At 37.0% G+C, this 27,969-nt stretch overlaps 1 protein-coding gene across 2 annotated transcripts in view; it reads left to right on the forward strand.

Annotated features, from left to right (window-relative positions):
- The first annotated feature begins 2,838 nt into the window (after positions 1-2,838).
- CHM (CHM Rab escort protein) overlaps positions 2,839-27,969 on the forward strand; it is a 73,058-nt gene continuing 47,927 nt past the window's right edge. Inside the window, exons 1-4 of one of the 2 annotated variants that reach the window (XM_076347012.1) lie at positions 2,839-2,907; positions 15,936-16,002; positions 24,999-25,071; positions 26,386-26,510. In XM_076347012.1, the coding sequence (XP_076203127.1) occupies positions 2,859-2,907; positions 15,936-16,002; positions 24,999-25,071; positions 26,386-26,510 (314 nt within the window). In that variant the 5' untranslated portion in view covers positions 2,839-2,858. The remainder of the gene's footprint in view (positions 2,908-15,935; positions 16,003-24,998; positions 25,072-26,385; positions 26,511-27,969) is intronic. The other variant, XM_076347013.1, reaches the window with a different exon arrangement.

A 27,969-nucleotide genomic window follows, 5' to 3' on the forward strand; every position in this document is an offset into this window, starting at 1 on the left:
AATCAGGCCACAGGATGTGCAGTTTAATTATGTTGGTGTGCATTTCTATTTGTTTCTAATGTAGAGGATCTATTGGTAAAATGAATGCCCATTTTGTGGTCTGTTATGCAGAAAATGTTTAATCCAGTGTTTGATTTACTCTGTTAAATCTTCTTTATTGAATGTGCTTATTCATCCATGCAGAATTGGGTATGCTGCTTTCTGTTACTATGACATTGCAATTAAATAGCTAAAGAGAAAAACATGGTAAGACATTTTCTCAAGGTCCATGAAATTCTCATAAAAATTATTCATACTTACATATTTTACTTCTACATTTGCTGATATTAAAACTGTAAAGTACAGAGAAAAATCTTTATGTTGTATGGGGCTGACAAACCTTGCAGTTAAAGATCCCGAATAATGATTTTTGTCAAATAAATAGTACTAAGAAGAATTTCTGGTCCAGTGGATAATGGCTGTCATCACGAAATAGGATTGCACTGATTGCATCTTATGAATGAAGCTAACAGGAACTCACAGAACCAAACAACAGCATTTTGTGGTGGGATAAATACTTAAGCACTTGAGAAACAGTAAGACATTGACAGTGAAATAGCTCTGTTCTAGTGTGGTCCTGGAATTATACTAAACAATAACAGAAGTTTTTCACCATGAAATTACATTTTCATGAGTATGCCCTCCCTCAGTAAGAAAAGGATGTGCAAGGAGAATTTGTCTTATCTGATCTAACCAATATAGTGATGCTTTGTTCCTCAACTCAAGACATTTAGGTCAGGAGGATCCAGGATTGTGAGAATTCTGGAGCTCAGTTTCTGTTGTTACAGGTTAAAAAGTGGAAATGACAGCTTCATTAACAGAATTGCACTATGGAAGCTGCAGAATGGATTTTTTTTTTTTTTTTTTTTTTTAATCTCTAAGGGACCGTTGAAAGCATAAATATAAGGAACATAAGATTTGATCTTACTATTTTTATATGTGAATCCATAACTACTAATTGTTATGTATTTCTTAGCATGGTAATCAAGTACTGATGTTTACATCTATGTATTTATTGTTCTTGCGTTGTTTGGTGTTTCCTGCTAGACTGTTTTCTGTGCTGTACTCTGTTCTAGCACGTCTGGCAGTACTGCGGGGGTAAGGTGATGTCTGGTTTCCATTAGTCGCTTTATACTATTTTCACTATTCTTTTGCTGTGTGACCAAGGAGCTTGTAATAAGGTGTTAACAGGCTGCTAGCTGGTTTATTGTTATTATTGATTTAAGGTGTTAAGACTTTAATATAATCATACACAATGAATACTATTAAGAGATTAGTTTAAAGCCATATAAGGTATTAAATGCAAAATAAAAAGCAAAACTTTCTAGAAACTTCCAGTGTATTCTGGCCCAGGTATTCTGTGCTAGGTTATTTTGCCTACGCTGCTGTATCTGGCTTTTCAAATACGTCTTTTTATTCTTGCTGTTCTTTCACTCAGACTGGCAATACAGGAGGGGCTACTCTGAAACAGTAGATTCTATGTTTTCACCCCTGATTGCCCCTTCATTTCTTTGTAAGGTGAAGGAAGAGGCAGAGCAAGACTGAAATGTGACTTAAGGCTTCAGAGGAAAACAAAGAGTTAATTGACGGGTTGAGAAAAATAGAGAGGTTTTTGAATGCAGAGAACGAAGTACAATCCAACATATAATATGGCTGTTAATTAACAAGGAAGGACATAAAATTAATGACTAGGAATAGATGAACTAATACACTTTGTTTTAAAATCTGTCTTCAACATGGTGGATAAAGGAAAGAAATTACCACAATTGGGGAGTTAGGGGACTTTTTTTAAATAACAAGGGAAATATTTTCTTGGCTATGTTAATGAAGTGCAGTGATCAATGAGATTGAACAAACAACAGAAGTAGTTTTGGAAACACTGCATATGCAGGGGGAAATAACAAAAATGAAATCTATTGTGAGTTACTGAAGAACTGGTCATCCAAGAAACTTCAGTGGAATCGACATGTAAGTTGTACAAAAAATATGGGTGTTTGCATTGGAGTATTGCATGGAAGTATTTTGCATTTTGAGTAAGTAGGTGGAATGCAATAATATTATTGTATTTCAAAAGTTTATACCGATCGATGCTAGGAGCTTGTGTGCGTTCACCGCTGTTTCCCACAATATTCCCGTATCCAAGTTAGGGGCTCGTTCTCTGGATCAGCAGAAAACTAGATGGGCAAGAAACTGTGTGGATGATCAGGCTGAGAGAGGGGTTGATGGGTCACGCTGGCTGCCTGTGAGAAGTGGAGTATCGGGGGGGTGGATCCTCCTGCCTCACACCTTCGTCGGTGACGCGGCGGAGGTGACGAACTCTGCATGTGGCATATATGACATCGGCCTGGACAGACCGTCGGTACGACCTGCTCACCAGCCGCCAGTCAGAAAGACCGAGCCGGGCTGGAGGAATGGGCCAGCAGGGGCCGCAGGGAACAGAGCCAGGACAGAGGCAAAGCCTGGCGCTCGGCAGCGAGCGCAGCGGCCATGGCAGGCTGCGGGGGTGAGACCAGGGCGGGGGCGGTTGCTTTGCACACAAGTGTTTTGTGAAGAGCCAGCCAGAACAGGAGCAGACTGGAGGTTTCCGCATGCTTTACAGAAGGATTGTAAAGAGAGATCTCTGTGAGCCCGCACGAAGAATGAAGCTACAACAGACAGGCCTGCCGAGAAGTTTCTCCCCTTTTGGCGGGACGGAGGGCCCGCTTTGCGCGGAAGGACTACATCTCCCAGCGGCCGCCGCGCGCGGCGGCCGGAAAGTCTCTGCCGGCCGCTCCCTCCATTTCCGCCAGCGCCGGCCACGTGACGGTGCCCCTTCCAAGATGGCGGACAACCTGCCCTCCGAGTTTGATGTGGTGGTGATAGGGACCGGTAGGAGACGGCGCGGTGGCGGCGGGTTGCGCTGGGGCTGCTGTGGTGGGGGATGGGGGAGGCAGGGTCGGAGGGGCTGGGCGGGTGGTGTCAAGGTGCCGGTGCTCGAGAGGGGGTAGCGAGGAGACGCAGGGCAGAGCTGGCGGCTGAGGGCGGTGGGGCGCCTCTGGGGAGGGCGGGCCGGGGGGGCCCTGGGGCTGCGTGTGGCTGCCGAGGGTTCCTGCGTGGGTAGCGCTGCGCCAGTGTCCCGGGGACTCGCAGGCCGCTCTAAGGGTTGCTACTAAGACTTAAGTGTCAATATTTGCGTAGAAATAGAGGTGGCACGGAGGTACGTGTGGTGCGGGGCTTTAACTGGGAGGGGGATCTCCATGAACCCCGTCCCTATGAGCCGGTCAGGTACACCTCCTGCCCCTGCACACCTAAGATCAGGTGCTCCTTTGGTACTTCACAAAGCTTTGTCTGACTCTGCCACGTTTGGCAGCCTGTTTTCTGAAATACCTTCTTGCTGGTCCATCTTACTTTTGTGCACTGAGAATAGTTCTGAAAAGCTAAACACCATCTTGTTGCAGTATGTACGGTATATGTTGATAATCTCTTTTTAATTGTATCCTATAATACAAGAACTTTTAAAAGTTTTTTCTAATCTGTATGCCTGCTTACAAATAACCCAAAACTTTTTTTTTTTTTGGTCCTCCTCAATAAATTGTATTTCTCAGTATATGAACAAACGTAAGGCTGAATGATTGCACATATCAGAGACTTAACTGTGCACTTTCTATATCCTGCACAAGCTCATCCTGTTTCCTGTTCAGGTGAATAATGATGGAGATCTTGAATGTCCCACTGAAACCTACCACAACACTGTAACTACAAGACAAATTCTAAAATATTCCTTCAGAAGTAAGATACTTGCTGCTTGTGTATCATAATAGTCTTTAATTTAATAGATTTCTGTTTTTCAGAACCCAGTGACAGTGGCCTGGCTCAGATTGGTCTTGATAAGCCCCCCACCTTAAATTCAGCATTGAGCTCTAGTCTTAAAATGTTTGAAATACATTACTATTTGTAGGTCCCAAATTTACGCTTAAATTTTGTTTGCATTTATGAAGAGCTCCCATGGTCAGCTCTGTTAATTGGAGCACAAAAGGGAAGACGCTTCTAAATGTTACTGTTTTCCATGTGAAATCAGGAACTATGTGTTTGGAGTTCATTAATCTGTCAAATTGTGTCCTTCAGATTTAAGACTACTTTTCTAGCAATTTGGAATAGAATGAGTTCTTCAATGTAATTGCTGTTTTCAGTGCTTGGCAGAAAAAAGGAATCCCCTCACAGTGTATGTATAATTGCTCAAAGGATTTCTGATTTAGTTCTGGAGTTTGTGAGAGATTATAAAAACATATTGTCCCCATTGTTAACCATAACTCTACTAAAAATGCAGAATTAAGGTTCTTGAGCAAATTAAGGATCCCTTCTGTTTTCTTAACCCAGTTGTATGGAGTGGAAGGCCTAGTAATGAATCTGACATTTTCATGTGTTCAGAGTTGTGAATATTTTGAGTGTATGAGAAGAATGGTAAATAATGAAAGGCTAAAGTACCAAACTAAAAGGGTGAAATATTAAAAATTGCATAACTTCTGTGATTTTTCAGGATAATTCATTCTTTACTGCCATGAGAAAAACAGTATTTATGTAGATGATGCAGTGATGTAGAAAACTAAAGGAAACTCAGAGGTTTATAAAATTAATGTTAGGCTGTTTAGCTATTCTAGCTACTAAGGAAACTAGAAAGTCAAAATAGTAATGGTAGGAGTAGCTATTCTAGCTACTAGGAAGCTAGTGAAGGCGTTACCTCTTTAAAAGAGCTGACTATAACTTACATAAATAAGACTTCATCTTTTCGTGATTCCAATGGAAGCGTAAAAACCTGCTGCCAAAATTTTCTTCTGGAGCTTTTGTAATTTTTGATGAAGGTAGAATGTAATCCAGCTTGCTCTGGCAACCCTTGTGCAGAGGGGTTTCACAGATGCAGAGTGCAGGCCAAGGGAATGGCTCTGGCAGCGGCAGCCTACTCGTGTGTGCTGTCTCTCATGGCCCATGATATGTTGTGCTTGCTGGGTGTGTGTGTTAATACCATCCTGCTCACTGCAGTGGAGTGGTGGTTGGTGGTAGGATGTCACAGGCGGAGGAGATTGTGGACGCCTAGGCACGCTATTAGAAGAATTCACCTGAAACTGGCAGTTCACCAGCAAAGGCACTTCTGGCTGAACTGTCTGTGCCAGTGAGAGTTGGTTATGCGACACCCATCAAATACGATCTTCCCTGCTTTGGAATGATCTTGTAATATTAGAGCTTTGTTGTTGGGGGAAGGAAATTCTTTGAGCTAAATTCTTCCTCTGAAATATTGCAGTATTTGGTGGTAGTGGTGTGGATTGGTATTAAAGGATGCGTTTTTGCCCACCTGTAGAGAGTACTGCTATAACTAATTTCAAGATTTTCAGAATTCTGCGTTTTAGGAATTATTTTGTCTTTTTTTTGCATTCCTTTTTACTAAGAACATACGTAAATGGTGACTAACACTGTTGACTGACTGGGGTTTTTTAATCTTTATTAAATTACTCAGTATGGAAGATTATTCAAAGTAAAACTTTCATCTGTTGTCTCTTCTGGGAAATGACTCTTGAGGGAATATCTTAGCCTTGTCTTTAACTCTCTGTTTTCTAATGCTATAACCAGTGCTGAGTGTACCTATGGATATTTAATTGTCATATTGTAATAACTAGAATGTTTGTGTTAATGATCTTTTTCACTGCATAGTAGTAATTGCGTTCTTTTCTGCATGTGTGGCCTTTTTCTGCTTTTTTAATTTGTGCATCTGTTAATTTTAGTAATTAGATTGAGTGGTAACATTAGATTTGAATTTGTTTTTATTTCAGGCTCATGGAACTGCTTCCCTGTAGTAAGCTCAATGAAAATGGAACCTCACACTAAATTTTAGTCATCAGTGCTCTCTTTAGTGCTTAGGTTCAATTACTTCATCAATATTTCTGTGGGAAAAGTAAATTCGCGTATTGAAGAAACTACTTTTCCTTAACCCAGATGAAACATTTTCTTGTGCAGGCAAAATTAGAGCAAGATGGATGTGTAGTACAAAAATACTAGTCCTGGTGGGTTCAGCACCAAAAGTTTCACTACTATCATGGAATTTATATCCATAGTTCTAAAGGAAACTAGATTATCATATCACATAAAATTGGCCGGCATATCTTGAGGTTTTCGCTGGCAACACAGTATGAGAATTAAAGCTGTTATGATATTGTTCTGTTGTTCTACCCCCTTTTTTTGTTGCAGCATTGAAGTCACTCTTTCCTCCCCCCTTGCCCCCCAGCCTCTCATATCCCTACTTTCCTGCTTTTTGAATATAGTACTATGGTCAAGTTACCCACTAACCAAACAGGAATGGATTTATTGGATGATTCTCTGCCAAAGCAGATGTTGTGCAATATCATCAATCCTCAAAGCAGTTCTGGTATTTTGGAAGGTCTATTCTTTGGAAAGTGATGTTCAGTGATTATTATTTGTCTAAAAGCCTGTAGGATCTAGGTTTGCAGAGCTGATGTAAGTGCTTGCTCCAGGAATTCAAGGTGGGCATTAGTCATGTTCATTATTGATAAGCTTTTGTGGGGTCAACTCTTAAATTAGTGCAGGCATTAAAATGGTAGTACATTTATAGCAAGGGGGAACATCATGAGTTCTTTGATAAATATTTATCTCAAAAAAACAGGCATCTATTTGAGAGTGACACTCAGAGCTAGGAGTCAGTGGCAGAGCTTTTGCCTTTAGGCAGTTGTCAAATAGGAAAATTCGTAGGCAAAACATCCAGCAATGTTGAATTTATGGCAGAAACCACTGTAAGTGCAAAGATTTGCAACGTGGCTGTGCATATTTATAAGTGGTGTGGATAAGGATGCAGGGTCATCCTTATCTTTGAATTTCTTCAGTTGCTTGGATTATATTCAGTCTTAACTTGTTAAACTTGTCTCTGATACTCTAGAAGACCTGTATTAACTGCAGGTGAAGTTGTAAAATAAAGGATGTGGCTCTTTAAAAGGTGGTTGTATTCACAAGTTTGTCTGCCAATAATTCTAATTTTTTTCTAAAACAGAGTTATTCTTTATAAAAGCAGTCACAGTAAATTTTCTAGTTCTATGCAATTTTCTTTCCATTCTGGTTTTCAGTGGTTATAAATAACACATGAAATGACTTTCAAGGTAGAAAGCAGGAATCCATTTTGAAATATTCTATAAAATAAAGAGTGATTTATGGTTTCATATGATTTTGGCTGAAAGCAGTCAGGCTTTGCCAGGTCATCAAAGTCCTGTCAGGACAATCTATTATTTATTGTTCGATATGCTGGGAGTGGTGTAAGTACTTTATGTTTATGTTATGTAAGTATACTGTTAGGAAATATCACTTCCAGATACTAGTACAATTTTTAAAATATACCATGAAAAACTAACCTAAATATTATAGATGTGAATTATGAAGTTAGCATTGAAGATTGATTTTAAAAAAATTGGAAAATGAATAATTCCTAATGGTTTTATTGTTGCAGGATATTTTTAGGATGTGCCTAAAATGTTTCTTCTGGGCTGATATTTTGGTTACATTATCTTCTGTAAGTCACAGTCTTCAGTTTACATCAGCAGCTATTACAACAAAAGCTAGAGGGAAACCAGCTGAAGGTGGATTTTTTTTTTTTATGTCAGTGGTCATTGTGGACTAATAGGGTGGCACTGACTTGTAATGTTGATGTCTGGAAGGAGGAAATAGGCCCATCTTATTATTATAATTTGTAAATAAGTCATTACCTGTCCATGTAAATGTCAAACAAAATGAACACTGACTCACAGTGTTCTCCTCATCCCCCCTTTTATTTTATTTTTTTAGTATTCCCCAAGTGTAAACATACCTTTATCTTACTGACCTTTTTTTAACCTGACTAAAATTGAGGGGTTGTTTTCTGGCATGCCTTCTATTCTGAATTTTTTTGTGTAGCAGAGGTGCTCTGACAGCCTTCCTGGAGGCTTGGACTCCCACTAATATCTCAGATAGGATCCTTTCCCAGATAGTGTGAAATGTCCCTCGCTGCTCTTATAAGAAAACTCATTATTTTGTGAATCTTTTGTTGTCCTCCTCAGCCTGTTAGTGTTCTTCGGGTTTTCCAGATTATATTGCTGATCTTACAAAATAAGAGACTGTAGTATTCCTGTGATCCCTACTGTTAAAAATACAGAGTAGATCATCTGTGTATCAAGGTGAAAAACTCCTTTAGAAAAAGTCTTAGCAAGGTACTTTGAAATTCTAACCTGAATCAGGAGTAATCGAAAAGACATGTTTGTCTATGCCCAGTAGAAAATGTCGTTCCACTGTTTGGAGAATGGTTGTAAAGCTGATAATTCAGTCCTTCTACAAGAACTCACCTCTTTGTAAGTCACTGGTGCACTGAGGTTGCACTAGAGCCAACCAAAGCATTTTGTAAGAGCCTCTGTTGGTACACAGATAACTGTATTACTAACAGTAGGAGAAGAAACTTTTTTTACTTTCTAAATCTCCTTTTATCAAATGTTTAAAAATGTATAAGGAACAAGGAGAGCAAGCTATCTTCCTGCAGGGAGGCAGAAAAGAAAGTGAAAGTATTAGAAGACTTGGGTAAAAAAAAAAAACCTTAATGTGTGTCTTACTATACAGATCTTTTAATACACGTGCTTTGCTTTTTCTTTGTCTGCTGCTATTCGTTGTAAACCAAAGATTAGACTCATAGCTGTAGTATGTGCTAGAGAAGTCTACTTACAAACCCTCTTTATTCAGTATAATTTTATTTTTTTTCTTTAAGACACACAATCTTCTGGATTTTACCTGTCGTCTTCCTTAATAAGGAATGTGAATGTAAGGAATGTAAGGAATTCCTTAATATGTGATTTAAGGGAATGTACTTATATAGATAATAGTTGTTTATATAAAAGTACACAAATTTGATATTTCTTTGAAAATTACCATTCTACTGGAAGGTAGCCCTCTAATAGTGAAATGTAAAGCTGCTGTTCCTTTCCAGTTAACAGAATTCCTCGCACTGAAGTAATCTGCTTTCACCTGTAGCTCAAAAAGTGGTCTGCCAAATTGGGTACTAGTTTTTTAATCTATTACCTTGATTCAGTGTCTTAGGCATTCCATGAGCAAAATGTTTAGATACAGTAGAACTTTGCCACACAACATGACTCATCCAGTGATACAATTTTTATATAAATGTTTAATAGGCTAAGATTGTGTTGTATTCATGCTATTGTCTAGATCTCATGTACGTTCATTTTCCTGGGCTGTTATGACTTGGAGCCAAATTCAGAAAGTGCATTCTTTTACTGATTTCCACCCCCCCTCCCCCCTGCTTCAGAGAACACTGCTTGGATTGAGCATGATTTTTAGTAACAAGTTAAATTTTTATTTGGAGCATAAGTGTCTGCTTGTGTTCCTTTTCTAAATAACGTTTATTTGCACCAATTGTGAGAGTCTGTGTTTTTCATTGCTATGTTCCTCTGATGGTACACAGATAACTATATGGAATTACTAATGTAGGAGAAGAAACTTTTTACTTGTGGCTCCTTCCTTGACCAGTTATGATTTCTTACTTGTCTTAGTGGGTTGTCATTTCTATGCCACTACCATATTCTGTAATGCAGACATGTTTTCTGATATTATTCTGCAATACGAGCATGTAATAAAATTAATCAAACCTATTATCAATTTTAATTAGCTAGCTTTAACTTAAAATATTATAGACAATAGGTATTTCAACTTAATTTGTGATTAAATTATAAAATGCCTTTTAAGTTCTACATATAGCAAGAACATACCATGAAGATTGTGTAGTGAGCTTCTCCAGAGTGAGCTGCTCTTCTCGTCTTAGAAGTTCGGATACAAACAAAATTTATTGCAGTTGGTCAACTGTCTGACTCCAGAAGATTGTTTTGAAATTGTCTATGTTCCAGCATTTTTAATATATTTCCCTTCAACATTTTATATTATGAAAAAGCCACTTGTGATTTATTAAGTAGATACAGTGAAGCAAATTAAACATTTAAACCTTTTCAGGATGAAGCTTGTGTAATTCAGTAAAAGCTTATTAGCTGGATGACTGGGAAATAGTTTACAGTAAACAACTCAGAAACCAAGATGCTTCCGCACATATAAAGCTGTTTAGTTTATAAATTGCTTGGGGCAGTGAATGTATCCTTTTAAAGTCACTTGAAGAGGCAGCGCATCACTATAGCATTATGTATAGCCGCTAATCAGAAGAGGCACAATGTGTAAGCCTGAAATTAATTTTTGATTACACAGAGGTGAATTACAACTTTTCATTATTTTGTAAAGCTTTTAAAATCAGTTGGCTTTTAAAACTAAAGAAAAGTTCTCTAGCGTAGCAGTTATCTCTAATTTTAATTTTGCTGTGTTGAAACTAAAAGTAGAATTGGTATCTTGATAACTATATATGATGTGTAGCTAATTCCTTTAATTCTTGCTTATTTACTTGTAAAACACATTATTCATGAAAATGAAAGTATGGCTGATTTTGCTTCATAGGGATGGTCCGAAAATTCACGTAACGGGCATTATCTTGGTCAGAGGTTGCTGGAAACAACCAGATGTAGACTTCAAGGTCAGCTTGCAGCAGCCGCATCTGTAAGATTTATTGAGATTAATCTGCCTCTTATGTGTCCAAGAAGGCTATAAGAGAGGTAGTGCTTAGACAGCTGGCAGTGAAAACTAGTGCTATCAAAAGTGGACTTCATCGTAAGATTGTCATGAACCTCGTGTTTATACTGTCTGCTTGCTAGGCTGCTTTATTCTGGTGCTGCCACTGTTTCTGATGTAGTCCTGGAATCTCTTGCAGCAGTTTCCAATGCATTATGCAGGTAGCTGGGGAAACAGAAAAGTTTGTAGGACTAACTTCAGTTTCCACATGCTGAAGTGAGCCATGCCACCATGTTTGTTAGTCTAATTAGAGCCAGCTTGTTACAATTTAATCTGCTTGCCCTTTTTTTTTTCCCACTATCTTTCCAACAGGATGCAAGAAGTCCAAACACAGAAGGGCAAGTACGTAGTCAGCACTCTTCCTGGACCAGTACTAGGAAGACTTAGAATTTGGTTCACTTTGACTTGGCACTTGTATTTCAATGAGGCAGTGTCATGGATTCATGCGAATGCATCACTTTCTGGATAGTTGTCAAGAAGTACCTATGAAATTCTATCTATCAGAACATGTTAGTGACCCAGACATCATGAATGAGTAAAATTCCTGATTTTATACTTATTTTTATATCTGTCTGCAGATGTAATATCCTACTTCATTGAAATTTTACATTAATGTTTCCTTGAGAAGGCCAGAGAGGCTAATTTCCCTAGTACTGCATTTGATAAATGGAGGTTAGTAAGTGGAGGAAGAAGGCAATGGCTTTAAGGAATGACGATATAGATTTCAACTGGTACTAATCAGTCCTCCTTCATGAAGGAAAATTGTTTTTCCTGGTAAGAGAAGTGAGGTGCAGGGCAATTTAACATAATGCAAATATTTCATGTGTAAGCATTCTAAAGGGGGATATGAAAGGGCCAGGAAGCACAGAAAGTGTTTATACTTCTTGATAACAGGCGCTGCTATTTCTGAATTGATTCTGCTTCAAATATGAAGAACTTCTGAGTCAGCATATTAAATTGATGTAAGAATTGTATGGACTTCTTATTCCTCTACTTAAATCCTTTTTATGCTGCCAGATGTTTATGTATAACATACTGAAGTCTGGATCTGTTGCTGCTTTCTTGTGGTTGGATCATGCGATTCCTATTCAGACTTCTCATTTCCTGCTAATACCATTGGAAATCTAAAAATTGTCTGGATTTGGAGCCTTATTTGAGAAAATGTTCTTTTGCAGTAGCCCTTTTCATTTCGGATACAACAAAATGAGATGTATGCTGTGTTTCACAGTAATTAATATGCATAATAGCTTAGTAGGAAAATAGTGGTTACTATTAATTATACCAGAGGGCAGATCTCTTAATGATTCAGTAATTTGATTGCTTATTTCGATAGCAGTACAATCTTAGATTTTTTTTTTTAATAATCTAAAAGGAAACGTAGATTCTCATTTAGATCTTGCTGTTCTTTGATCCAAGTTATTGGATCCAAATCGTTACTCAACTGCCTATTGAAAAACATTAAACATCATGAGTGACACAGGTTATAGTGCTAAGTCCTTCATCCCTTAAGCTGGCAAAACAGAAGCTGACTGTTCCCCAAGAGGGATGAGTGGCAGGAAGTGTTAGAATAATCCTTCATGAGAAAGACAGCTTAGAGATACCCAGCTTTTTTTACTCATTAGGCATAAGTGAAACTTCAGATTCAATATTAGGGATATAGCCTTTCCCCTGCAATCACTTGAATTCTGTAATAAATCATTATCTTCAAACCAAACTGCGAGCAAGAAGTTTTGGAGTCTGCTCTGCCCTGTAGCTAGGGTCTGAACGCATTTCAAAATTTGAATATAATCCAGCTTAAAGTTTTTGACAACTCAAAGTTCAGAAAAGGAAACTGTTTCCAAATAGGAACAATTTTTAAAAAGAATATATTTCTGTTATTGAATAATCTGAAGATTATTTTATATTTATATTTATATTATATTTATAATCTGCATAATATTTTGCACAACTATGTGAGCGTCCTGTAGGAGATAGTTCAGCTTCACGTGCTATCGTTAAATAAATCTCTGCTCTTTCTCTAAGGAGGCTTTTCCAAGTTAGTTATTTTTTTCTTAGGTAGAGAGGGGCTATCTATAACTATATTATAATGATCTGTTTACCAGCGCCTTCTTTCTTGCAAAAGGCTTTTGTAAAGTAACCATCATGCAGTCCAGATCACATGTAGGAGTAACTTGCATTTGACAAAGCTACCTATTTTCCGTGTGGTTTTATTTCTGTTGGAGAAGAGAATTCAGAAACTGGTGCCAAGGCACAGTCTTATTTCTTTGGTTTACTGAGGTTTTGTCACGTAAGAATAAATGGTGTCTTGCTCCATCAAGTTGTTCTAAGAGCCTCTCCAAAAGCTAAAATGCATGGGCCTTGCCTTTCTTACACTTTCTCATTCTGTTGCCAGTGGGTACTCGGGGGGCCACAGTATCTTGGAAGCAGAGGGTTGGTGAAGAAAATTGATGCCAGCTTTCAAGAGCGAGGAAGCTAATTCAGGGAACAATTTCATCCAAGGTTAATGGAAGAACAGACCTCCAACGCGGCATCAATTGGATCAAGCTTAAAGCAATCAGTTATGCCCTAGTAGCTATAACTCCAGTCCTGGTCAGCCAGGCAGCACTGGTGATGTTTTACAACACTTTCTCAGTGGCTTTTATCAATAAGGAAGGAGAAACAATTTTCTCAATTCCATTTCCAGAGTAATATTCTCTGTGCCCAAATGAGGGAAGAAAAACCTTTTTCAGGAACTACAAACAAAATAGTAGTTGTGGATTCTATTCCAGATAGTTTATAGACAGAGAGAAATGAAACATATAAACACTTTCAGAGGACAGCTGAATGTGGAGTTGCTTTCACGTAACAAGGCTGTGCGCATCCAGGATCTTGTGAAAGTCCTGAAGTGCATGCTGCAGTTACATATTTTCTCCTTGTCTCTCTATTCAGAATGGTCTGTGTTCTGAGTTCTTACTTCAAAAAATTTAACTCTAAAGACTATTGGCCTTTCTAGGCTGTGAAACGAGTGTCCCAGGAACTGATGCAATTGTTCATCCCTCTTTCTACCCCAGAGGTTAATTCCATGGTAAGTCTTCACTTGCTGTGGAAAGTCAGCAATGCAAAACTATGGTAACTTTTTCTGTTTTATCAATTCAGAAAGGGATTTTCTTTTTTTAATCTATCAAAATAGTAAGTGTTAAAAACAGAAAATTTGCAGGGAAGTTGTAGCTATTTTCCTGGAAAATTTGTCATACCTGTCTTAAACCCCCTTCCTTGTATTGACGTGAACATATTTACTTTTGGACTGTCAACACCACCATGGAACTGGTCTGCTGAAAACTGACCATCTACTTCATGTGGAAGGAGGTCAGGAATGGCTGAAGATAAAGGTAGAGAGGTTGAACCTCCTTATTTTGATGGTTGTGTTTGCCTTTGTTGGCTTAAAGAGATCATGAAACTATGGTCTTGTGTATTGTAAGTCCCGCTAGGTGTTTTCTAAGCTGCATTTCTAATAAAGATTAGCTCAACAATTTAAAATTATTTGTTCCTGTCTCTGTCAGTGCTAAATTGTACTTGATATTCCATTAAAGTCTAACAGCTTCTTACTCTAGGTAGGTGAAAACTGGTACCTTACAAGTAGTAAATAGTTGTCCAGTAACCTTTAACATACTGCATTATGTGTTTTAAATGAATCATCAGATTCACAACATGCTGACCTTTTATTCTTTTGCGAAGGCAGTATTCTCTCTGAAGAAATAGACAACTGCAGGCCTGAAATTCCCATGAAGATGATATTTGGCATGAAGCTAGCCAAAGAAGTTTGTGCTCTACCACACCTGCTTTTTCCACTTTCAGTTCTGTCTCGCTTCAGTTGTACTAGTACAGCTGCTTCTGGCGCTGTGCTGTAAATCAGATCAGTGAAACACTCCTTTCACTTTGTTTAATCTCATCCCTTAATTGAATATGTAGCCTAAGTGTCTCCTAATACCAGTCCCTTAGAATTTTAATTGCTTTTGCTGAATTACCTGCTTAAACAGCCAATAGATCATTTAAAAAGAGATTTCAGCAAAGCTAGTGCCATACAGCCTTTTAGATAGCAAGCTATACTTCTCTGAATCTAGTCAGAAATCCAAGTCATCTAACTGTGCATGTAAAAATCTGGTGAGTAGGAGTAGAAGCTAGAGAACAGCCTAGATTGTTTATTAAACCTCCAATTGGTATCATGCGCCATTCCAAGCAGGTATTGCTGGTAGAGAATTATCACTAGCCTTTTTTTTTTCCTACTACGTATCTTTTCTAAATATAATGAGAACATACTGATTTGACAGAGCATAATTGGATGACGTGGGAGCTTTTAATAGGGATACCACTTTAAGGACAACCATCTCAGATTCATTCTGTCCCTAACGCTACTCTTAAATGTGAAGTGAAAGTACACCTGCATTGTCAGTTTAGCTTTTCTGTTTACGCTCAGGTCTTGGTCTGCATGGAGAATACTGAGTGTGCTCCCGGGCACTCTTTTGGAGCAAACTAATTAGTTCAATCAGAAACAAAGTCCAAATACAGTTCTGAGACCTGTTCACGCTAGAGATGTTTGCCAACAGATGATGTGGAGGAGACAGCACTGTGCAGGACTCTCTCTGCCATACATAATTGTTTGATGCCATCCCAACAGGTTTATACCCTCACACTTTCCGATGCATCCTTGGACAATATACCAGGGCATGCAGCATTTACCATAAATTTCTTAATTTTAAAACACCGTTTTAATGGGTTGTTACACAGTCTTCACATTATGTCAGACACTTTGAAGTGAACAAAAATACACAAAAACGCCCTCAGATAATACCTGTCTGTATCAGGAGGGATACAGTCACAAAGCATCCCATTAAAATGTGGGTATCGTTGTGCTGGCTAATGCTCAATCTGTTTATGATAACAAGATGTCTAGAGAAGACACTGGTGACAAGCTTTAACTCAGAGGTAGTAGTGTTTGCAAGTGACATGTGCCATGCAACTGTTAAAAAAAAAAAAGTTGCATTCAAGAGGTTTATAGGAAAATGTTAATGAACACAGAATAGTGTTTATTATTTTAGTAGCATGAGAGTATTAAAAATTTCAGTGACTTGCATTGTAAACTTTCTTTTGTTTGAATTGCCTGTTTCTGACCAAGTTCTAACTTTGTTTCATTTTTTAATATATCTTAGCATACTAAGTTCTAAAAATTGCATGTGTCCTTTCAGGTTTGCCTGAATCTATTATTGCAGCGGCATGTGCCAGAAGTGGCCAGAGAGTTCTTCATGTTGATTCGTAAGTCATGCCAATAATTTTCCTTTTTAAGAGTTAATCTGGCTAGAAGCATATCTGTGTCTATGTCAGTGAGCCCTTCAGGACTTGGGGTTTGTGTTCATCTGGCATCAACTAATCTTATGCTTGTCTCTCTTATTTTTGGGGTGTTATTTCCATCAATAGAACAGGCAATTTTTGCGTGCTAGCTCAGTAACTTGGAACATAAGTGATGTGGCCAAGGATGCTGTTGATGGCTCCTTCTTTCGTACAGACAGGAATGGTTACAGATTTAGTGCCCTTCATTATCAGTCTTGGCAGTAATTATCCCATTCTGGTTTTGTGAGAGTTTTTACCTGAGCCATTATCACTTAATGACAAAATGTTTTACTAGTATCTCATTTGTATCAGTTCTCAATGCCTAGAGCAGTTAATACAAGTATTTTTGCATTTTAATTGTTACCAGAATGAAGACAAGTGAAATCTGGCTGATAAGGCAGGAGATGAACACGGCACTCTGTTTGCTGTCTTCACTCTATCCCATGGTACATCAGTTTGTAAGAAGAGTACAGAATACCACTGAAATCCGTTGATTCAAAAAGTACTTCTGTTGCACTTTGAAATAGAAGGATTTGCTGAAGCACTTGGAGTAGCATATTTCGTTGCATCCTTTTAAGAGATTAAGGTTTCATTTTACTTCTCTTTACCAATTAGCCAAAGTTAATTTTTTTTTTAAACTGTGTAACTATACACTATGGTGCACACTGTTTTTTAGAAAAAATTTTGATCTTTGAACGTTGGCTTATTTGAGCTCTAGTTTCTGAGGCAAGCTTGAGATCAAATGCTGAAGCCTCAGCTGACCAAGACAAACTTTTAAAATACCCCTTTCTCCCATCTACCAGTTTAAAACTCTAGATGATCGGTCATTACTAAGCAGCTTTTGAGGCTGCTTTACTGTCTGTGTTTTTCTAGAAGATAACAAATGGAATGTATTTAATGAGATTTCTGTGCTTAGACACCTGCACTGTGCCTGTTGTAGTTCATTACGTGAGATCAAGGTATGATTATACAGATTTTTTTTCTTTTTTTTTTTTTTGGCAGCACTGCCACTGATGTTGATTGTAGCTGGCTCCCGTCCCCTTGCTACTTTTTCAGTCCCATTGTTAGTGCAGTTATGCAATTTGCTGGGCTAATACGGTTTTGGGAGAGGGTCATAAGCAGGAAGCAAGGACCACCTAAGCAGCGCTGCTGCTGCTGAATGTTGTCACAGCCTAAAATGCATAATAATTTTCTAAGGTTAAACAAATTTCTGCAGTTCAGCTGTGGTGAATATTTGTGCATGCAACCAAAGTGGATAATTTGGTAAAATTTGACCTGAAGTGAGGGGGAAAAAAAAATCTTACATGTTTTTACTAACCAGTAAAAGTCTACGTGGAGATAGTTTCAGGCAACCTGTTACCTCTTCTCTAGCTGATACCTGCTGAATTTCAGCAGAGAAGTGTGACAGGTGGTTTTGAAGTGGTGGTAGCAGCAAGAGTGCTGTGGGCTTCAATGCTTGGATTGTTAGTACTCATTCACCAAAAATAACAAGGTTGGCATAATGTTTAATTTTTACATCATGTTTTTGAGTTCTTGCCTTTCTATGAAAATTCTTGTGATATGCACCTGTGTGTCCAGCACCTAGGTTTAGAGACTTTTCCCAGAGACAGTATACGTGTTTTCAGTTTTTCTTGTGTCTTGTACCAAGAGCTTAAAAAAGATGTGCTTTCTGCTGTTCATTTTCTCTGAACATCATCGGTTCAAGATTAAACTGCTGTAATCTCTTTTGCCTACAGCCCTTCAAAGGACCCATTCATTTTTCAAACATCTATTTCTATTTTGAAATACCCAATTTCAAAATTTGCAAGACTAGCTCACTGACTTGGTTGCATGAAATATGATTTGCAATTGCTCAGTTTGCTGTTGTGCTGCCCACAAAGTCTCTGGCTTCCTGTCTTGGACCGGAGTGAGCACAGGTGATGCACTTCAGAGTCAGCAGTTTTTATCAAGAGGAGGGTGTTTGGATTAAGAACTCATCTCAATGGATCTTCAGGCACTATAGACTACTCTCAGAACCTATGAGCTAATATTCTAGTATTTTACATCACAATGCGATAGTACACAGCAAAGCAGTACTTGATGCTCCGTATTAATGTAACTAATGGTTCAGTTCAAACAAAGACAGCTCTTAAGATTGTAGTAATTTTAAAGAAATAGGCAACTACATAGTAGTGAAATACTGGAAAATGCAGTAGGTCTTCTGCCATAGTGGCGAAAAGAATGCTTAGACGCAGGTCAAGCAGATCTTACTGAAGTTACTATAAAGACCTCATGCATAATGTGTAAAGGTATGTTAATTTCAAACATTTTGGTACAGTAATTCTTAAATTGGCTATTGGATTGCCAACCAAAACATTAAAACCCTTATTTTAGAGTAAGCAGATATAGAATGAATAAAATAGTTATGTTTGGATTTTAAGCTTAATGCATATATTACCGGTAGACTACTTAGATTTTGTTAAATGAACCACTTCTGTTATTTCGATTTTTCATATTCATTGGCTATCAAAGTCTGTAATAATAGTTAGCCACTGGAACTTCAATTTCTTTTATCCATGCCTATTTTTAGCTATGATGAAGAGCCTTTCAGAAAACTCACAGAAGCAGGCAATTAGAACTGTGGAATACAGATTTTGTTTATTACTGTTTTCACTTAAATATGCTCATTTACATTCACAGATGCTTTTGTTTTTATGATGAAAATGAAGGCTTCCACATTTGATTCCTTTCTCCTGCGGAGTTATCTTCCAACTCTAGTGCAGGCTAAGGTCAGGGGAAGGTGTTCTTAAGCAGGGTGTTCTTCACTCATACTAATAGTTGCCATTTTAATGGGCGGTGTGCTCACTGAATCATGGTCTAGAATCCATATCTTGGCAAAAAAAATAGAAATGTTTATACTGTACAACCCCTTCCCCATAAATAGGGAAGCGTTTCAAGCCATCTGCTTTTTGTGTTTAAGTTAGTACTCTTGCAAAAAAAAGCCTACCAAAACCAACAGGAAAACCCCCACCCTGATGCCATTTGAATTTTAAGTGAAAAGTTAAGTCTTACAAAGCTTGCCAGATTCATCTGAATTAAAACATTTTAATTTTACCTACTATATGTCTAGTTCAATATACTCATTCCTAGATGAGTTTTCAAATTTCATTTTACTGAGGTAACAGTGTAATTGAAAATTCATCAACAAAAAAAATCTGTTAATATTCAGAATATCACTTTTTAACAATATATGTTGTTCCCTTCTTGAAGGATCACGAGCTTAAATTTTTTTCAGAGTATAAGAAAATAAGATTTGGTGTTACTGAAATACTTGTTTGTATTAGGTGTGCTACTTTGATTAATCTTTTGTTCTCTATGAAGGTCTGAGTTAAGTTAGGCACAAGGTATAGAAAACGTATATGGATAAAGTCTTTGTTTATAGTTCGCTTGTACTCATTACCTTGTGTACATCTTTTTATTACTTTTAATCTCCAGCCATGTTTGCATTTATCATAATATACTGCATAGGTGATTATGGAAGATAGTTTTGAAGTGGCCTATTATAAAATACTAAGTTCTAAGTTTGATTTATAAACACTGTCCAAGCATCGCCATCAACAGTAGCTAATCTTATTCAAAATAGTCACTTCACTGCAGTGTTGCCATAAATTTCTGTAGACGGATTTTAAACTAAAGTTAGCTTCTGCCAAATAGTAATTGAAGGAGCTCTATTTCTCTGTGCCAGCTATCTGTCTCAATAAACATAAAATCCGTGGTTCTTTTCAGAGAGCTACATTTACTGTAGATATTAATGAGCTGTTGACATGTGAAATTTCAAGGATATTTGTTAAGTGATTTAGAAAAGTAATTTGCAATTTAAAATGTGGAGATTGGCACTTAGTTTAAACTTGGAAGTTGCTGAAGAAAGGTAGATCAAGACTAAAAGTTGATTACTTGACTATACTTCCCATACTAATTGTTCATATGCATAGGACTTTCTCTTGATGGCTTGCTATGTTTTCTACTTTTGGTCCTTTGCTTATTTTTGTAATTATATATCTATATAGTTATGTACTAGTTTGGTTACTGAGGATGGGGCAATTAGAGGTGAGGTATGTTTAGCTACATTTTGTATTTGATTTTCAGCATCTAGACTATAGCATTTGTAGACTATAGTTTTATTGTCTACATCCTTCCTTGTTGACTTATTTATCTTTCCATATAGAGTTTAATTCAAAGGCAAAGGGGTGTCAAGATGCAGGATTTTAACTCTTTCGTGCCCAGTTTGCTCTGTCTAATTCTCATGTCTTGCTTCTTCACACCCGTTATCTTTCTTATTTTTTGACCTTACTTTGCCTGTTTGAGCGTTCCTTGTGTCCAAAATTCTGTTTCATCTCAGCGTCCAAAAGTATGCTGGGCGCTCTCCCTGTACCCACGCCCAACATACCTGCTTTTGTAGTTTGTTCCACTTCCTAGACAGTCTGTCTCACTTTTTTCAGAACTTGTAAAAGATATAATGTAATACAACCCGTGTCTTCATATAGCCTTCTTTTTGATCTTTAACTTCTGTAAAGTGAGGAGGCTGTGTAAGTACAGCAACCAGAGAGGGAGAAGGTTGCTTCTCAAAGCAGGTCAATTTCTTGCAAGAAAAATAGAGGAATTATTTAACTTTCGGTAGGGAAACCTAGGCAAAAATTCTTAATTCTGGTATCTTCTGACCTTTTTTGAAAAAGTTGGGTTTATTTTTATTTTGGTTTAGGATATGATCTCATAGCAAAAGTATTAGAGAGTAAAACATGGTCTCAGCTGGTCCATGATAATTACCTTTGGTCATGTTCATATCCCAGGATATAATGTAATGTAGTACAAGTGACTGTCACCGTCACCATCACCCCTTTATTGAGCTGAAGGATCTCAAGAGCTGCTTGGGTTAAACCCTTCCTCTTGGAAGGCAAGGAAGCTTAGTCCACTTTTCATGCTCCAAAACACAATTACTATGCCAGAATGGGAATTTTTAATACATGTGACTGTGTACTTAATAGGTAGCACATGAGACTTTATGGCTTTGAAACATAAGTCATTTTGTGTTCAGATCCTTAAAATCGATGTGGCAGTAACTTCCTTTGCAAAAGACAGCTACTCTGATGGTTCAAGACTTCTTTCTGAAAGATCAAATGCAGGACACACACATACAGGCAGCTCTTGGGAGCAATCATGAGGCGTCAGCAGCTTTTCTTCAGACATTGCCAGCTTTGACTGTTATACCATGGCTGTTATGACATGGCATTGAGAAGGGCAATCTTCTTACCAGGCATAGTCCATGAAATACTTTTTCTGTTCTTACTTGTTTTACTTGCATATCTTGTGCTTTCAAAAGTGTTCAGTTTCTCAAATTGCAGTCTGTCTTCAAAAGGACGTTAAATATTCTCTTGGTTCGGATTCCAAGAATGTTAATTAGTTGGAAACAATTTGCAATTTCAGTGTTCTGGACTGGGGTTTGCTAATTCTTTTGAAGTATTTGAAGAAAAAATGGTGTTAGTAACTGAGAAAAAAAAATCACAAACTAATGTAGGAGAAGAGAGAATTAAGCTTTTTGCAGAGGTAAAACTATACTTGAGCTACATTTCCAAAACGTTGCAAAAATGGCTTCAGCAGTTCTGCCATTAGCTCTGAACTACAGATTTGAAATTTGAAAAATGTGAACAAAAAGCAGCAGTACTTTAATTCATATGAAAATCCAGGCAATACAGGAGAATTTTTGAGCAAATATAATCTAGGAAATAATGTATGATTGAAAAAGAAAACACCTGTGCTCTAACTTGGTAGAAAAATTAATTTCTAACTCTGCTGTTACACCTTTGAAATGTTTCATGTTCTTACTTAGAGGATAATTGAATCATAACCCTAAAAAAGGGAGAGAATATCCATCTTTGTAGTTTGCTAATATAGCAAGGGAAGAGAGGAGCTTAGTCCTTGAGATTTTGGGACAATATTTTAGCTGTAATTAGGCTTTGATCTTGACCATTACTTTAAGGAATTCCTCGGTTCATCTTCAGGGCAATTATAACAAAAGTACTTGGTTACAAAGGACTCATAATTGTAAAACCATTAGTCAGATCTTTTCAGAATTCCTCGTCAAGATTTTTACTAAAAACTTTGCTCATTATATCAGTAATCATGTCTGGTCTACCTTCTTTCTGTAGTGTTTTCAGATGAAAAAATGAGGCAATCCTGATTCATCATGTAATGCAGAGTAAACTAATTAAAATTCCAGAGGAAAAAAAAATCTGGAAGTTGATGCTTCAAGAAAAGATTAATATTTGAGGTGGTATAGCATAACTTGGGAACAGTGCTCAGACACCAGAGGAAAGGAAGGACAGCTGCGATTCATCTCCCATTTGAGAAAGGCCATACCGTCGTCTTAAAACTGATTGAGCTTCAGAACAGCATTATAGAGTGCTTTGTTGAAAAGATTGATTCACATCAATGGTGGTTAAAAAGAAAAGCAATTTCAAAGGAAAACCCACCTGATGAACGGAGGAATGTTTACATCGAAGATGTCTGACAGCTCACAAATAAACTTTTGTAACTTTCTGTGAAAATAACATTGATTTTTCTTACTGAAAGCTTTAATTTTAAATATTCTAAATATGCATGAATTTATGTTGGTATAGAGTCAAGAAACCCAGTCCTAAATTTAGGCAGGTGTTTTCTGCGCTTTCTGTGATCAATGGCCTTGCTTGCTCCAACAGCCAGATTGTATTCCATATTCAAGGAAACTTGCAACTAAAGCAGCAGATTCCCTTAAAAATAAATCTTCATGGCTGTGTTTTTTGGAAATCCCAGAAGTGGCAGATAATATATGGATACTGAATTTTTATTCAGTGGAATCTTAAGAAGCAGCAAGAAATAAACCTTCACCATTGACAGCTAAAACAAAGGTGGAGATTATCATTGTATGCAACTATCAGTTACTGTTTTACAGATTGAAATCTGGTAGAATCAGGCATTTAATATATTTAATCCTCACTGCTTTGTATTCTATATGATACCAAATAGCAGTACTTTTTAAGCCTCACCCATGTCATTCACATAATGAAGTAAGTATGAACTCCTTTTTATAGATGATTGGAGTTTCTGGTTGGTAACAGATCTGCAGATGGAGCTCTTCTGCTTAGAGTAACCAAATTGCAGGGTAGACTACATGCGTTCTCTTAAAGTATAGACCCAGTCCTCGTGGCTTTAAACACCATGTTCTGTTGTTGAAGCCACCTTTATTCCGTGAATGCTGGATTTTGTTGTCTTGGCAAAAGATGTCCTGTTTATGTTCTTCATTGTTGCCTCGCAGTAGCTGAAAGACTTTTTTAGGTCAGTTTCTAGTCAGGAGCAATTAGGCATTGTTTAGCGGACATCTGCCCTTCATATGCTAAGTAAGCAACATGGTATAGAGCATCACCCTCTGGTACTGTAAAGGGGCTGACACTCTTAATGAAGTCTTTGTCACTGCAGATAAGCCTTGTCAAAACCAGCCCATCTTAAACACTAGAATCAAACCTGAGTTTAATTTTTCATTTTTATCACACTTATCTCTACAATTTAAAAGTGCAGGAGGTTATGATAAGATTTTAAGTTCATTTGATGTAGCAGTCTTCACATTATTCTGAAAAATGCAAACCCCATCTTCCTTCCTAAATGTTTTTTGTTGTTAGTGTATGCAATAACATTAGATATCCATTCAGGAGGGTATTTTTGGTATCTTTCATGCTTCTGAAGTGCCAGCATACAGTGCCAGAAAACAGAGTTAAATCCTGAAATGACTTTTTTATTTTGCAAGAACTAGTGATTTTTTAAAATGTAATTGCTCTATTCCTATCAGAGTTGTTAAACATTTAAGATGTGGTTTGCATGATAACAAAAGCTAAGTAATCCAACTGATGTTTAGAGAAATATTGATAGAAAAATTTTAAAAAGGGAGAGCAGAGACTTTCTTTGATTAACAGCAGAACTATTAATTTTCTGTGATTTAAAAAAAGTAAATAATATTTTTCAAGAAAGAAGGTGGTAAATATAAACTGAAAAGTACTCAGGGAGGTATGATCGTTTTGTACAAATCAGTTCCTTTGGCTCCACCTACAGTATATGCAGTTTAATAAGAATTTTGCCAGAGCATCTTAACAGTCTATAATAAGCATAATCTGTTCTGTAAGCAGTAGGTAAATAATGGAGTGAACTTTCCTTTATTGGACATAATGTATGAGAGAGATGTGGTTTCTACTGTCTGGACCCAATTTGAGTTTACGTAACCCTCCTTTGCATAGCCACCTCATGAAGCACTGTGAGTTTAGAAGTGGCATGCAGTGCAATTATGTTAACTTCCAAATCAGCTTCAATCAGAAGCAGTATAGCTGTGCTCATGTGACAAAGCTATTAGGTCCTGCCAGAACCTGAAACTCTGGTGTGTGGTATGGATGCAAAAAACCTGAACTGGCTTTTCTGAGAACTCCATTGAAACTGGCAGACTTGTTGGCTTGGCTCCACACTAAGTAAAGATGTCGGTAGTGATGTACATGCTTGAGTTAGAGGTGTAGAGTCAGTCTTGGCCAAGAAGCAGTATTATCTATATTTTCCTTTTGCTCATAGCACCCCATGTGCTTTTCTCAGCATCATTCATTTCACCCTCCAAATAATTTGATTTTGGACTATAGTCTGTTTGGTCAGAGATGCATACAAATGAGTAAAAATGGAAATTTTGCATCTCATTAAGACTTGTGAAATGTTATATTGTAAGAGTTGTGACATAGTATATATTTTTATATTCTGCATCTGTAAAATCTGTCATGGAAAATATTTTGAATGTCTCAAACTTGGTTGTTTTTTCTTTAAACCTGAAAAAGCTATGTTTTATCTGCCCATCAAGTTTCACTGTTGTTTTTTATTTGCAGGAGAAATTACTATGGTGGAAACTGGGCCAGCTTTAGTTTTTCAGGATTATTGTCCTGGATTAAAGAAAATCAGGTAAAAATTTCCCAAATGACTTCTTTGAATGTTCTTTAATGTTAAAGCTTGGTGCTTTGCATAATTTTTTACAAGACAAATTATCATAATGCTTTTTCTTTTTGGTATTTTGACAGATCAAAGAGGTTTCTACTTTCCAACTTTACTGGTTAAGACTTAACCGTCTGGCCTAGCATTCCAAGATTCTGATATGCCTTGTTTATTAATATTAATAATCTGAGACCAAACAGTCTAGTGCTCAGTCATACTTTTTGGGTTCTTGAATTTATGTAGAAGCCACTACACTATTGTTTAGTTTCCTTTCCCAGCACCTTCTGTAAATGATAATCTGGTCTTTTCCATTTCCTGTTTGATTATTCTCCACTCTCTCATGTTTCAGTCCCTTTTGTTTTTCTTCTGTGCTTTCAGCTGATTCTTCTTAACTGTGAGAAAGGTAGTTATTGGATCCTTCCATTGAGTTTTCTTGTTACCAGGAGAAAAAGATTAACGTTGATACTGTATTTTTCAATGACCAAAGTTTATCTAATTCATGACAGTCCACTAGAAATCTTCTGAAGAGGATATTTATTTAGGAGATTGAGCACTTGGACTGTATTAGTGAATGGATGTTCGTATTATTTACTGAAGCGTTATGAGCCTGTTGGTCCGTAGAAGATGTAACTTTTTCAGTTCATGCCTATTTATTACATAGTGCTACCTTCTGGCGTAATCAGTGGAGTTGCTCAATGTCAGAACTTAATATTCTCAGGGTTCTGTTATATGATGTAGAGATTCCAGTGTGGACAGATTAGTATAATGCCCAAATCACTGTATTTTTTCATATGGTATCCATTCAAAGAGTTTTGTCACAAAATTTGGAACTAACCTGGCTGTAGCAAACCTGTCTTTTAGTAGATTATATTCAAAGTTATATTCAACTGTCTACTAAAACTTGTATTTCATTTAACATTGCATTTTCAGATTACTAGAGCTACTAATGTAGTGCAAGTGTTGGCATGCTGTAATAAAGTAACCAGCTCTATTTTAACGCAAAAAATCTGAATAGAAAAAACATTAAGACAGTTAAGATGATTCTTTCTGTCTTTCTGTCTTTCTGTCTTTCTGTCTTTCTGTCTTTCTGTCTTTCTGTCTTTCTGTCTTTCTGTCTTTCTGTCTTTCTGTCTTTCTGTCTTTCTGTCTTTCTGTCTTTCTGTCTTTCTGTCTTTCTGTCTTTCATATAAGATGGTACAACAATTTATTTGGGACTATAGATATTTATAGTTCAAGAGCAGCTAGCACGGTACAAAATGTAATTTTAGAATTGTTCTTTGTAAGCAAAAGACAGATACCAGTGATGAATGTGAAGACTGGAGAAAACTGATCCTTGAGAATGAAGAAGTTATTTCTCTTAGCAAGAAGGATAAAACTATTCAACATGTGGAAGATTTCTGTTTTGGCGAGTAAGTATAAATATTGAAATATGCAAATAACTTTATATGCCCAGAGGTAAATAATCATACTGTGCTTTTGGCTTCAAGCATTTCACCACACTACCATATTGCATGTTGTCTCAAAAAGTAACCATGAGCTCTAAAACGTTCTTAATGTCCTTCTGATTTTGTTGAAATCACTTGCACTTCATTGAAGCTAACTGATCCTTCTTAAACGACCTTGTCTGGATGCAATATAATTTGTTGGCCGGCTTTGTGAGTTGGTAATTTACTTCTGAATAGAAAACAGGAGTGTTGTGTTTGTAGGTATTATTAGTAGTAGGTAGTTATGCACTACCATCTATTAAATTTTTCCATTCTTAATTTGGCTGAAAGCTGCTATTCTCATAGTAAAAAGTTAAACTCATAAGTACACAAGAATAGGAACACAAATGGACAGTAGTACTGTAACTATAAAATAATTGTGGTCATTTTTATATTCAGTGGATTTAATTTACTCATTAAACAGTGCTTACCCATGATGCTTTAGAAGGAATTGTGTGGTCAAAGGCTCCTGGTAATATACTAACAGTTAGCCTCTTAGGGCAGTCACCTTCTTTCTGTTTTTGAAGTAGGGTAACTCAGCTCTTACTTTACATACAACATGCAAAAAATACATGCTTAGTTTGAAATACACAAATTTACTTTTGTGAATAGTTGTTGCATAAGCACGTGAAGAATAGTATACCATCTTAGGACTGAGTATGTGGTAAATATCTTTTCGTTAGGTATTTGTAGAGGTACATCTGCATTAGCAGAAGTTAAGAATACAAATTTCATTTTTTGTTTAGGTTTTTAAATGGAAGTATGATACTTTGTTATATGTAAGTCATGCAGAAGGTAAGCTTTTCACAATGTCACGTTACTGAAAATCAAGGAACATCTAAAAGTAACCTTGTGAAGCAGTAATGTTGAATACCACGTAAGCATAGTAATAATGAATGGAAATTGTATGGGCCTCAATTGAAAACTGAACTATTTCTTTGTATTTATTTATCATTTTTATCTTTTGGATTTTGCACTGAACTGAATGCTGTTCTGAATTCCTGAAAGGTTCTTTGGGATAGTTGTGTAAGTTTAACCTTGAACCCCTTAGACAATATCATAGGTAGCTGAATGAAACATTGACAAATATTCATATAGAAACATGTATTTCTTTCTGTAAACATCATAGGTAGGGAAAAAAAAAGGTGTGAATTATGTAGTACAATCTGAAGGTCACAGCCTCAGAATATTCCATATTGCATTCCAGTATTCTATATTGCACAGTAATGGCTGCTTGACTGTATTGCAGATAAAATGTTATGCTTGTTTTAAAGAAGTATCACTTGAATATTGTAATTGTAATCCTGTTGCCATATAAATATTGTTCAGAACCAGTATTAAATCAGATTAAAGGTTTCATAGTCTCTTAACTTTGTGTATGGTT

Source organism: Aptenodytes patagonicus, chromosome 9 (assembly GCF_965638725.1).
Source record: "Aptenodytes patagonicus chromosome 9, bAptPat1.pri.cur, whole genome shotgun sequence".
In the NCBI taxonomy this organism is placed as follows: Eukaryota; Metazoa; Chordata; class Aves; order Sphenisciformes; family Spheniscidae; genus Aptenodytes; species Aptenodytes patagonicus.